The 13592-nt window shown below is 38.8% G+C and overlaps 2 protein-coding genes across 13 annotated transcripts in view; one reads left to right on the top strand and one right to left on the bottom strand.

Annotated features, from left to right (window-relative positions):
- The window catches only part of SLC25A27 (solute carrier family 25 member 27), a 30355-nt gene extending 22867 nt beyond the window's left edge, over positions 1–7488 (bottom strand). For 3 of the 9 annotated variants that reach the window (XM_055262949.2, XM_055262952.2, XM_055262953.2), the window contains exons 1-3: positions 7160–7488; positions 4465–4656; positions 1462–1546 (exon numbers count right to left, since the gene is read on the bottom strand). In XM_055262949.2, the coding sequence (XP_055118924.1) occupies positions 1462–1546; positions 4465–4656; positions 7160–7268 (386 nt within the window). In that variant the 5' untranslated portion in view covers positions 7269–7488. Of the gene's footprint in view, positions 1–1461; positions 1547–4464; positions 6939–7159 lie in introns of those variants that run through there. The other 6 variants (XM_063632924.1, XM_055262951.2, XM_055262950.2 and 3 more) reach the window with 4 other exon arrangements.
- The window catches only part of CYP39A1 (cytochrome P450 family 39 subfamily A member 1), a 140545-nt gene that overhangs the window by 29266 nt on the left and 97687 nt on the right, over positions 1–13592 (top strand). For 3 of the 4 annotated variants that reach the window (XM_055262942.2, XM_055262941.2, XM_063632915.1), the window contains exon 1: positions 7516–8056. The exons of the other annotated variant lie outside the window; for it this stretch is intronic. In XM_055262942.2, coding sequence (XP_055118917.1) covers positions 7880–8056 — 177 coding nt within the window. In that variant the 5' untranslated portion in view covers positions 7516–7879. Of the gene's footprint in view, positions 1–7515; positions 8057–13592 lie in introns of those variants that run through there. 4 annotated transcript variants of the gene reach the window in all.

Genomic DNA, 13592 nt, shown 5'->3' with positions numbered 1-13592 from the left:
AAAAATGCTAACAAGTAATTTATGCTCCAAAAAGACTATAGTAACTTATATTTCCACTAACAGCTTAAAGTTAGTTTTAATTAATTCCCCTCATTACTGGTGAGTTTGAACATTTTTATGTTTCATGAACGTGTATATTTCTTTTGTGAACTGCCTATTGGTATCCTTTCCTTATTTTTCTACTGTGCTTTCTCTCTCGATAGATAGATAGATAGATAGATAGATAGATAGATAGATAGATAGATAGATAGATAGATACACACACACACACACAGAGGTGAAGAACAGTTTGGTATGTGCAGGTAGTGGAATCTTTCAGCTCATTACTGCACCACTCTTTCCAAGAGAATCAATGAAGTGCTTAGTTCTCTGAAGGCACAGGCCAGATTTTGCAGATCTTCTAAGTCACGTTTCAAAATTTCCACTTTATTTTGTGGGTGATTAGAAGCCAGTGACAAGTTTTAAGGACACCAATAATGTGTTAATATCTATGTTTCAAATAAATCACTCTGGATACCGGGTACACATTTGAGGATGGAGGAGGAGACGAGTTAGATGGCTGTGGCAGTGGTCCAGCTGAGAGGTTATATATTATAATTTTATATATATAATTATATAGGTATGTAATTTTTTATTTTTATTTTTTATTTTTTGAGACAGAGCCTTGTTCTGTCACCCAGGCTGGAATGCAACAGTGCAATCTCAGCTCACTGCAATCTCCACCTCCTGGGTTCAAGCGATTCTCCTGCCTCAGCCTCCTGTGTAGCTTGGATTACAGGCCCCCACCACCACACCCAGCTAATTTTTTGTATTTTTAGTAGAGACAGCGTTTTGCCATGTTGGCCAGGCTGGTCTCGAACTCCTGACCTCAGGTGATCCACCCACCTTGGCCTTCCAAAATGCGGGGATTACAGGCGTGAGCCACTGTGCCCAGCCTGTGTTTTCTATATTTCTATTTATTTATAGGAGCTCTATGTACATTATTTATAGTAACCGATTTTTTCAGTTTCCGTTAAATAATATACACTTACATTCATCATCTCACTTTGTCCTATAAAAACACTTAATGGTTTGTATTACTTCTATAGCTGTGAAAACTGAAGATAAAAAAGGTGAAGCAGTTTGTCCAGGTTATATAGTAGTAGAGCAGGAATTTGAGCCCATCCCTGTCTGACTCTAAAGCCCAGAGTTCTTAATAAAAAGAGGAATAAAAAGGTACTCTGTAAGAATTCTTTCAACAGTAAAATACTAAATATCTCTATATATGCAATTTATATATGTATATACATGTATGTCTGTATACATCTGCAGTAAATGCTCAATTATCTGGACTTATATTGTAATTATTATTTTAAGTCCACAACTTAAGGCAATTTGGGTACAAATGTACAATTTTACATAAACCTAATAAACATTAAGGCATTTGGGGCAACAGCATATTATTTTCCAAACAAAACTTACCAAAGGGGATAATGCTCATCTTCACTTTTGCCAAACACAACCTCTCGGAGATGTTCATATGTGACCATTCGACCTCCAGAATACACTGTGTAAAAAAGATCATTAAAAAGGTAACTTCGGCTATATGTATCTATATGCTTATGTATGTATAAAATAAGAGGACATTCTGACATGGCCTAGTCAATCTCTCTAGCTGTGTCTTTGTCTCACAGGGCTGGTGCTTCTGACACGTGGGCTTCTTGATGCTTCTCCAAATGGGGCATGCTCTTTTCAGATTCTGCCCTTCCCACACACTGTCTGATCTTTCTAGAATGAATTCTCCCTTCTCTGCTTTACTAACATCTCCTTGTCTTTCAGGACTCAACTCAAAAACGTGTTTTTCAGAAACTGCTCTCTGACCTTTTTATCATGTTGATTAGAAATTAACTCTTCTTGCTTATCTTTCCATCAGACCATGAGCTTCTCCAGGCAGGTTCTGTGTGTTTGTTTTTACTTACCTCAGATGCCCTAGTACATACCTTGGTACGCAGCAGGCATTTTCATTAAATAAAGATACATAATTTCATTGGAGAATTTATTGTAATTTTTCAGCTAAGTATCAAACATATGAAATGAATCTTAGCTGTAAAACAACACAATGAACAACAAACTACAAATGAAAAGAAATGAAACTCAAAATAATGGGATGCAAAGGAGAAAATATTTTTAAAAGGATGGAAAACAAAATAATTAAAATCAACACATGGTATTTGTAGAGAGCTTTTCTTGATGTTTTAGAAAGTTGACGAAATATTTTAAGATACTCAAAAATATACAACTTGCAAAACCAGTAACAGTCTCTGCACACAATTCTAGATAGTTTTTGATGATACACCCTAAGTTACTCACATGGAGAACTGAATCTTTAAAAATATTAAGCCAGCAAATTTTAGAAACTAGAACTGAGCACTCTTCTGATCAAGGATCCTTTCATGCTTCAGGAAACATTATGAGGAGAAAAATGCCAAACCTATCCTACCTCCTTTAAAGCCAACTTTATATTCTCCTGTACACAAGCTAAAAAGTCAAGTCCTCCTCTTGTGAGTGCCACTGTGGAAGCAGAGCAGAAAAATGTTCTAACTCACATAGTTGCAGCCATCTTCCTTTAAGGGTGACTAAGGCCCACATAGCTAGTTAGGTAGCCTTGGAACTGGGGCAAAAATCACCTGTGTTGCATTTACACTATAGCCAGTGTTGGATTAGGCAGTGAACTCTGTTCTCTTTCAGAGTAGACTGGTCTTAGATTATGAGACGGGGACTCATGAGATTTGGCACTGTAATAAATATATGTTAATTTTCAAAAAATATGAAAAATTTAAATTCTGTGTTTAAAGTTCTTAAGAAAATATCAGCTATTCACTTTTTCTTTCTTAAACCTATACAAATTTTTATTAAGAAAATTTTCAAACATTGAAAAGTAAATAATATATAACTCTATCTCTACCATTGAGATTTATTAACTGCTAACATTTTTGCCATATTTCCTTAATTTTCTAACTTTTTAAATTTATTTTTTTTTTTTGAGACAGAGTTTCACTCTTGTCACCCAGGTTGGAGTGCAATGGCATGATCTCGGCTCACTGCAATCTCTGCCTCCTGGGTTCAAGCGATTTTCCTGCCTTAGCCTCTTGAGTAGCTGGGATTACAGGAATGCGCCACCAGGCCCTGCTAATTTTTGTATTTTTAGTAGAGACAGGGTTTCACCATGTTGGCCAGCCTAGTCTCGAACTCCTGACCTCAGGTGATCCACCCACCTGTGCCTCCCAAAATGCTGGATTATAGGCGTGAGCCACAGCACCTGGCCCAATTTAATTTTTTTAGAGATGGGGTCTTGTTTTGTTACCCAGGCTGGAGTGCAGTGGCAGGATCAAAGCTCACTGCCACCTTGAATTCCTGGATTCAAGCTGTTTTCACACCTCACCCTCCCGAGTAGTGGGGACTACAGTCATGTGCCACCATGCCTGGCTAATTTTCTTACTCTTTGTAGAGACAGGGTCTTGCCATCTTGCTCAGGCTGGTCTCGAACTCCTGGGCTTAAGCAATTATCCCGCCTCGGCTTTCCAAACTGCTGGGATTTTAGGCATAAGCCACCGTACCTGGCTTGCTTCATTGTTTTTTGCTTAATTAAATATTTTAAAGTGGTTTACAGACTTGATGACAGTTCATCCCTAAATACATGAGTATGCGTTTCTAAAAATTTAGGACAGTAACTTCTTAATAATAATCGGTAGTTAATTTTTTTCTTCTTAAGAAACTGTATGTGTTCTGGCTGGGCACAGTGGCTCACGCCTGTAATCCTAGCAATTTGGGAGTCCAAGGCAGGTGGATCACCTGAGGTCAGGAGTTTGGGACCAACCTGATCAATGTGGTGAAACCCCATCTCTACTAAAAATGCAAAAATTTCACGAGGTCAAGAGTTCGAGACTAGTCTGACCAACATGGTGAAACCCCATCTCTATTAAAAATACAAAAATTAGCCAGGTTTGGTGGCGTGTGCCTGTAATCCTAGCTACTCAGGAGGCTGAGGCAGGAGAATCGCTTGAACTCGGGAGACAGAGGTTGCAATGAGCCAGGGTCACACCACTGTGCTCCAGCCTGGGCAACAGAGTGAGACTCTCTAAAAAAAAAAAAATAAAAAATTAGCCGGGTGTGGTGGCGGGCACCTGTAGTCCCAGCTACTCGGGAGGCTGAGTCAGGAGAATCACTTGAACCCGGGAGGCAGAGGTTGCAGTGAGCCAAGATGGCACCACTGCACTACAGCCTGGGCAACAGAGTGCGACTCCATCTCAAAAAAAAAAAAAAAAAACCTAAATAAATGATAATAAGAAAAGACTATGTGCTGTATGTGTTCAGTTACTGTATCAGTAGGAGAAAAAAACTAGCTTGTTTTTGGACAAACAGAAAAGCACAGGAGACAAACACAGAACTCATAACAAACTTACCAGCTAGAATCAAGATAAATACCTACGTGTCTGTAAATGGCGGGTGTCACTCCTTGCCAAAGCTTTAGAAAGCCTTCCTCTTGAATGATCCCTAGGGCTGTGCGCACCATTCCCCTATAGGGGGCAGATTCTCTTGCACCGTCTCCCAACCGAGCAAGAGCTGCTTCTCCTTGCATTTGGAGTCGAGTTTTTGTGAGATCCAGGGGAAAGGTTGCTAACAAAAACACAAATGCAGGGAAAAACCCACAACATTCAGAGAAACAAACAAAAATCTAAAATCATAGGAGTAATATTTTCCCAAGACTGGTTGTTCTCAAATTTTAGAATATATCAGAATCAGCTAGGGAAATTTTAAAAATTAGAAATTTTCTAGCCCCGTGCCCATGGATTCTAATTCAGTAGGTTGAAGAGGGTTTAGAAACTTGATTCTCACACAGTCCCAAATTTAAGAATCACTACGCAAGAGCATCCCGGATCACTAGCACAAAAAAAAAAAAAAAAAAAAAAAAATTACAATGACAAGCCTTGGGTTCTTTCTATTCAGAAATTTAACTTTAATATGTAAGTCATTCATTTTTGCTTTTCAGTGGGAAATAATTTAAAGTATCCATATTGTGTGCCATCCTCTTGAAAGCAGCCATGATTATTTGAGCTCTAATGTAACATTAGAATACTGCACTATATATTCTTATGTACTATAATAAATGCTAGATGAAGCTGAATTCTATAATTTCATGGGTGATGTTCACATGCAGATGAATGACTGACATGATGTTTGAGATACAGAAGATGTAATGGAGTTTATAATGTCTTTTATATTCAAGGGTCATAAGCTCAATATTCTTTCAATTAAAGTATATATGAAATTATTTTTCCAGCACTAAATTATATGCATGGCCTACTCATGGCCTCCTTACAAGTACTAACTGTATTTTGGAAAAATGTTTTTGGTTTTAAGTTTTAAATTAGATACAGACCTTTTACCTTAATACAGTTAAGCTAAATGGCCCACATAAGGAAGATAAAGCTCATAACTTTATACAGAAAATGTCCTGAATAATGAAAATAATAACACTCAGACAAGTTCATGAACATTACTTACATTATATAAGACTTTTCAATGACCACCACCTGACACAAAACCTTAGTATACCTTTTCCAAGAGAAAACAATATGGGGAAGGGAAGTGAATATTAAATCTTACCACTGGTTTTTGGAAAAGTTAATCTTGCTGACAGTTTCCCTAGAACAGAGTAGCTTGCATAGACATACGAAACCTGAAAAATCTTAATAGATTTCTCCATATTACACAGATTATGTCTTTCAAAATTAGTTTTGTTTTCTTGCTGGTTTCTTAAATGATGCTTCAGGTTCCTGAAGTGGATGGACTTAAAACCATCCCACATTTTGATTCCCATCCACTCTCCACACACAATTCTCTCCATGAATTTTTAACGAGGAATAGTCCTGTATAAAAGCCATTGAGTCACAGGGGGACACATCAGTTAAAAATAAAACCTGGAAATATCATTCAGCAATCTGCTTTTAGATCTTTTTAAGCTGATGAATTTTATTTCAGTAAAAACAATGAAAAGTAAAAATTCTCCATCATTTTCGAAAGGAGAGACATTAAAAAATAGAGGGGCTAAAAGGCAAAAACGGAAGAGCACGAAACAACAGATCGTGGCTGGCTATGCTAGAATTAAAAAATAAACTCTTAAAATAGGACCAACTAACATTTACAAATGATAACGCATCAGAACTGTTCTTTTTATTTTTTTGTAACAGGCAAGAAAATGTAAAGGGCAATCTTAAAATACACAGTTAAGGCTTCACAGGAAACACATGAGTACACTACTCACAAAATCCTTGGAATAAACGCTACTTGCTCATTCAAGGGCATCATCATTCCACTCTAGATGGCCTCTTAAAGTTTCTTCTTACTCATTTAGGCAGATGTAACTGCTCTTCTATGCTTTTGTGACACCTAATAATATCTCCTTTATAACAAGTAGCACATTATAATTGTCTTTCTCTGTCTCCCCAGCAGCCTGTAAGAAGGTCAGAACTGGGTCTTTTCAAATATATATCCACAGTCCCTGGTATTGTAGGAATTATAAAAATGTCGCAACTAATGGGTGTCCTGCCTTGGGTTTTGCAATCATATATTATTGACTTCTCAGAATCCTGCAAGGTAAACAGTATAGATGAATTACACTCAAAGAGGTCAAGTAACCGGCGGATGCTTAAGTCGATGCTCTGTGAGTGGCAGGTTAATAACGGAAGTCCCATAAGGTAGGTCCACAACTTGGACCCACAAGATAATGACAGTGTGGCTGTGTAAGACTATAAACCACAGAGATTATCTCAGTAAGGACGGGAAACAGATTACGTTTTTAAAAAGGTCATCCTCATGAAAAGGAAAATGATTCCTACAGAGGAATGACAGCTCGCGAAGCTTCTTAAAGTACAACCTTCAAGCACCACAGCACATGCCTAAGGGAAGCATTAGAAGAGATTAGAAGGAAAAGGCCGTGGAGACCTCAATCCCTCCTCCTCCCACCGCGGGCCTGGCCTCCACCGCCACCTCTGCCAGGCGGGCGTGGAAGGGGCGATCTCTCCGATGCGCACTGCCGGGCGCGAAGCCGCCCGCGCTCCCTCCCCCAGCGCGGCGCGTGCCACTGGCCCGGGAGGCCCAGGCGTGGGCAGCCGGGTACCTAGCTCGGCCACGGTAGCCGCGCAGCCGGACAGTAGGAACTTGCTCGCTCGGGGCCATCTCTGGATCAGCGGCAAAAGCCTCTCCTCCTCCTCCTCCGGGACGGACATTCAGCAGCAGGGCAGGACGATAACGCACCCCTTCTCGCCGCTGCGCTGCACCGAGCCGCGGCGGCCGCTTCCCTGCCAGGGCGGCCCCTTTTCAACCGGCGAGTGGCCGGGTGAGGACCATTTCCCTCGTTCGGCTCGGCCGGGCGGACCCGCAACCTTCCTAGCAGTCCCAGGCTGGAGTGGTCCCGCTGCCCCCTACACCCCAGAATAGAAAAACACGGCGGAGCCCAGGAGGTTACTGGGCAATGTAGTCCGCCGGGCTCCGCGACGTCTCTGATTGGCCGGCCGCGGGGCCTGCTGCGGCTCCGCCCCTGGTCTCCACGGCAACGCGGCGGGTTCTCGCCCGTCAGTCCTAGCCTGGCTCTGCCCCTCCCTGGATTTTTTCCGCGCTGGCTGAGATTCAAAGAGAAGTGGAGGTGGGAGGGAGCGGCAATGCAAAAATCACCTAAAAATTGGGACAGAGGAAGGAGGCTACAGTTACGAAGGACAGCTGCAAAAGTTGCAGCAGAAAGGTTGGGAGTCCCGACAGGTTCCGTAACCCACAGAAAAGAAGCAAGGGACGGCAGGACTGTTTCACACTTTTCTGCTTCTGGAAGGTGCTAGACAAAAACATGGAACTAATTTCCCCAACAGTGATTATAATCCTGGGTTGCCTTGCTGTGTTCTTACTTCTTCAGCGGAAGAATTTGCGTAGACCCCCGTGCATCAAGGGCTGGATTCCTTGGATTGGAGTTGGATTTGAGTTTGGGAAAGCCCCTCTAGAATTTATAGAGAAAGCGAGAATCAAGGTATGTGGTCGTGGCAGGCGGGGTCTCCAGAGGAGACAATGCTTTCTTTTTTAAATTTTCTTTCATTGGCTCTTAAGTGCAGTGCTAGAACACGGGGAACATACCTGCTTGCCTCAACTAAAGGATCTAGTCATTTCTGAATTCCTCTACTAACAATTAACAATATCCTGTGCAAAATTTTGCGAAAGAAATGAAATACAATTGCGGCGTGCATCTACATTTTTGGAAGTTGAGATTAACTTTTCGTATTTTTACTTCATCGAAGTTAAGTTCCAAATGTGTATGTGTTAAGTAAGTGTTTGCAGTAATTGGGAAAGATAAAGTGTAATCCAATTTAAGTTTGTGAAAATGAGTAATTCGTATCCAAATCGGAGTTAACACCAAAATATTGTACAAATTGCTTGCACAGTTGGTCCGTACAAAATAAACAGGCTCTGTAGTTTTAGCTGACGTTGTTATCTGATGATAATGTACTCCATTTTCACTACGGCCTGAGGAGACTAGTAATCCTCCTTGTAGTAGATGTTTTTGGCTTGAAAGTATCTTTTAAATGTCTCAGCACTTTAAGGAACAGATCTTTATTAATGTCTTTTAAGTTTTATTCAATTTCCAGTCACAAAGATTTTATGGTATTTGATTAATAAATTTGTATGATATTATCATTATTCTTATGAATTATAATACTTTCTGTGGTGACCCATTTTCCATCTGGTTAGCCCAATTTGTAGAATGAATTTATACATAGTAGCATTATTTTACCACTGATCATTTACCTTCAAAATCTCTGAGATTCCAATTTAGTAAAAAACATATAGAAAATTAAAGAGAACTAAGATGAAAATAAAAATAACCCAGGATATCACACCAGATATACTGTAAAAATTTAGTGTATTTATATTATTTTGGTCTTTTTCCTATGTATTTATAACTATTTAATGAACAACAATGGAATAATAATGTAATACTCTTTTATGTGCTTTTGACTTTAACATATAATGTGAATAACTTTCCTGTACCATGAAATACTTTGAATCTTCCTTTTATGGCTATATTTTGTCATAGGAGGATACAATAGTTTACTTAAATCTCAATAGTTGGGTTTATACTTGCTGCCAACCTTTTTTCTTTCTTTGAACCAATGCTTCAGTGAACATTCTTGTGTATGTGTGTGCATGTATTGATTGTGTGGTTGTACATTTTGCAATTATCTGATTGTTTACTCAGAATAAATTCCTAGGAGTAGAATTGCTGAGTCAAAGGACATGCACACTTACATTGTTTATATGAATGTGTCATCTTTGGAAAAAGATGTATGAATATGCAATTTTTATTTTCCATCGACTGTATGCAATTGCCTAACTTCTCAAATCCTGGGCCACACTGAATACCATAATTCTTTGCAATTTTTGCTAGTCTGATAGATGAAAAATTATATCTCCTAAAGAAATACTCCTTTGTCTCCCACAGCCTTCCTTATGCATATGATCTTGATAATTTTTAAGGAACTGTTTTTTTACAAGCTTGTGTCAGAAGACTAAATATTTGTGAGGTCTCTGTTGCTTTCCTGATTAAACAAAACAAGTTGTTGCTGGACTCCGTGGCTCACACTTGTAATCTCAACACTTTGGGAGGCAGGGGTGGGAGGATTGCTTGAGGCCAGGAATTTAAGACCAGCCTGGGAGGTAAAGCAAGACCTCATCTCTACAAAAGCTAAATAGAAAAATAAAAAATTTAATCTGGTCCAGTGGCACATGCCTGTAGTCCCAGCTCCTCGGGAGGCTGAGGTGGGAGGATTGCTCGAGCTCAGCAGTTCCAGATTCCGATAAGCTATGATTGAGCCACTGCACTCCAGCCTGGGCAACAGAGCGAGACCTTGTCTCTTAAAAAAAAAAAAGAATATGACTGCATTATTTGATGTTTTACTACTAAAAGCTTTTAAGGTTCACTCTTGCTTCTTCTTGTACCCTTAATCTCGGCAGTATGATAAAAAAAAAAGGCCAGGGTGCTCCCACCTTTGGTGCCAGGGGAGATTCAAATCACACAAACCCTAACCTTCATGCAGGAAGGCTCACACCAGCCTACCCTCTAACCACAATAAAACCCTAAGACCTGCCTCTTTTCACTGTTTTCTGAAGTCATTTTCAGATCAGCTTGAGAGGACTGCCCTTCTTTCCCCAGAGAAGTCTCATTGTGTATGAAATAAACCTCTTCATACCCTCTCAGTGTGTGGTGTGTGTGTGTGTGTGTGTGTGTGTGTGTGTATGTGTGTGTGTATGTGTGTGTGTGTGTGGTCATTGTCTTAACATCCAAACCAGATCTTGGGTGGGGGTCCATTCTGAGTTTTCGCAGTGGCTGCAACAGGTAATCGGTAGACTTGATGCGAAATTGCATCTAAATGGCAACTGCATAAGACACTACTTATGGCGTATTGAACATTCAAGAAAAAACTTCTAAAATTCCATCATTAGCTAACACTCTCAGCTTCTCATGCTCCTCTAGAAGACTGAGAAGAGACAACATTGGTGACCACAAAAAAATCTTCCCATTATTTTTATTTAATCTTTGAATAGATCATGCATTTATACGATTCAAAAAATTGTAAATATAAAAACTACAGGGAAAGTCCCTTCAACCTCTTTTTCCCTTCCACCCAGTTCTCACTCCTCACTCCCAACCTTGGCAACTGTAATTCATTTCTTATATATTGTTTCATAGTTTCTTTAACTGTATACAAGCAAATAGAATTATAGATTTTTATTTTCCACCTTATAAGCAAAATGTGTCATATTATTCACGCTGTTCCTTTGTCAATAGGGATTAACTCTTTTCTTTTCTTTGGAGATGCATGGATATGGCTACATTTATTTAATAAGTTTCCTCATCGATAGACTTGTGGTAGTCAGATTTCTAAGATAACCTGCAATGATCTTGCAAAGATTCCCTTGTGTAATCACCTCCTTTTGAGTGTCAACAAAACCTAGTGACTCACCTCTAATGAACAGAATATGGCACAAGTGATCTGATGTTACTTCTGTGATTAGGCTTTCATCTTGATAGCAGACTCAATGCCTTCCTAGTTTGCACTCTTTGATGATGAGAGCTGTCATTGTAGAGAGGCCTACAAGGCAAAAAATAGAGGGAGGCCCTGGCCAACCCCAGTAAAAATCAAAGGTCTTCAATCCAATAGCCTGTGAAAAACTAAATTCTGCCACCAACAGTGTCAGCTTGGTAGTGAATACTACTACCCGAGTTGAGCCTTGAGATGGCTAGAACCCAATCTTTAGTTACGAAATTCTATTACAACAGAAAAACCCATATTGCAAACCTGATACTTTGTACTTTATAATTGAGACAGGATTTTGTTTATGCTTCAAACTGCCTGGTTATATCAGTCTTTTGTTTATTAGAATTTACCATTTTTTAAGCATGAGACATTGATAAAATTTCTGGCACTCTAAGAGAGTTATTTTAAACATGTAATAGTATAGACAATCTGCAGCTATCTACAAGTATCTATTTGTTGACATGATGGAAACATTTTTTTTAACTTTTACCAACTGTTTTAATATACATCAAACAACCTGCATTAATCCTTTTAGTCTTTTTGATCTACCCTGTGTGCATCTTAATCATTTTCTTGTTGTGCCAATATTGTTTGCATAAGAGTAGGTTTATAATTTATGTTTTTTAAATTTTTTTATTATTATACTTTAAGTTCTAGGGTACATGTGCAAAACGTGCAGGTTTGTTACATATGTATACATGTGCCATGTTGGTGTGCTGCACCCATTAACTCATCATTTATATTAGGTATATCTCTTAATGCTATCCCTCCCCCCTCCCCCCACCCAACAGCAGGCCCGGGTGTGTGATGTTCCCCTTCCTGTGTCCAAGTGTTCTCATTGTTCAGTTCCCACCTATGAGTGAGAACATGCGGTGTTTGGTTTTTTGTCCTTGTGATAGTTTGCTGAGAATGATGGTTTCCAGTTTCATCCATGTCCCTAAAAAGGACATGAACTCATCCTTTTTTATGGCTGCATAGTATTCCATGGTGTATATGTGCCACATTTTCTTAATCTAGTCTATCATTGATGGACATTTGGGTTGGTTCCAAGTCTTTGCTATTGTGAGTAGTGCCACAGTAAACATACGTGTGTCTTTATAGCAGCATGATTTATAATCCTTTGGGTGTATACCCAGTAATGGGATGGCTGGGTCATATGGTATTTCTAGTTCTAGATCCTTGAGGAATCGCCACACTGTCTTCCACAATGGTTGAACTAGTTTATAGTCCCACCAACAATGTAAAAGTGTTCCTATTTCTCCACATCCTCTCCAGCACCTGCTGTTTCCTGACTTTATAATGATCGCCATTCTAACTGGTGTGAGATGGTATCTTACTGTGGTTTTGATTTGCATTTCTCTGATGGCCAGTGATACAGAATGGGAAAAAATTTTTGCAATCGATTCATCTGACAATGGGCTAATATCCGGAATCTACAAAGAACTCAAACAAATTTACAAGAAAAAAACAACTCCATCAAAAAGTGGGCGAAGTATATGAACAGATACTTCTCAAAAGAAGACATTTATGCAACCAACAGACACATGAAAAAATGCTCATCATCACTGGAAACATTATTTGAAAACACAATGTCCCAAAGTGTACTAGGCTGAAGTTCGGTATTTTGCAAAAATATTCAATAGATAGTTTAAGTAGATTGTTGGAAAAATATTTGCTCAATAAAGCATCATTATTTTTCAGGTTCTAATGAGGGAAATGGTGTCTACCTCCCACCAACAGGTGTAGAATGTGAAATTCTGAAAATGTGGGCATAGGATCTAAATGTCAAGCAGCCCCCAAAAAGACAAAGTTCCCTACATTAAAATAGATAAATTAGACAACTTCTGCAGTTTGTCTACTTAAACAGCTCTTGGGAAGGGCACCTCCTTTAAGCCACTCTAAGCGATATTTGAAGTCTTACCTGTAGTCATCTATGTTGAATTAAAATCTACTTTCTCTTATATTATTAAAGCTGTACCAACTTTGTTTTGGTTAGTGTTTGGATGATACCTATTTTTCTATCCCTTTCAATTTTTCTGAGTCTTTATATTTTAACCCAGACTCTTGAAAAATAAAAGATAGATTGAACCAAATGAAAATAAAAATACAACATATCATAATTTCTATCACTATGCACTTATATTAGAAAAGAAAAATCTGAAATTGATAAACTTTCAAGAATCATCTCCTTCTAAGAACAGAGTAAAATAAGCCCAAATAAAGCAGAAGGAAGGAAATAGTAAAGAACAGAAATCAATGAAGTTGAAAATTAAAAAAAAATAAGGAAAATCAAAGAAAGAACTGGTTTTTTTGGAAAGACCAATAACATTGCCAGACTTCATGCAAGACTGATAGAGAAGACACCAATGACCAATGTTTGAATGAAACAGGGAATATCACTGCAGACATCAAAAGGGATGATAAGAAAATACTATGAATAACTCTATAAACATAAATTTAACAAGTTACATA

This window comes from Symphalangus syndactylus, chromosome 23 (genome assembly GCF_028878055.3).
Source record: "Symphalangus syndactylus isolate Jambi chromosome 23, NHGRI_mSymSyn1-v2.1_pri, whole genome shotgun sequence".
Taxonomy (NCBI): domain Eukaryota; kingdom Metazoa; phylum Chordata; class Mammalia; order Primates; family Hylobatidae; genus Symphalangus; species Symphalangus syndactylus.
The sequence above is the reverse complement of the archived record's forward strand: the minus strand, read 5'-3'. Positions and strand labels throughout refer to the sequence as shown.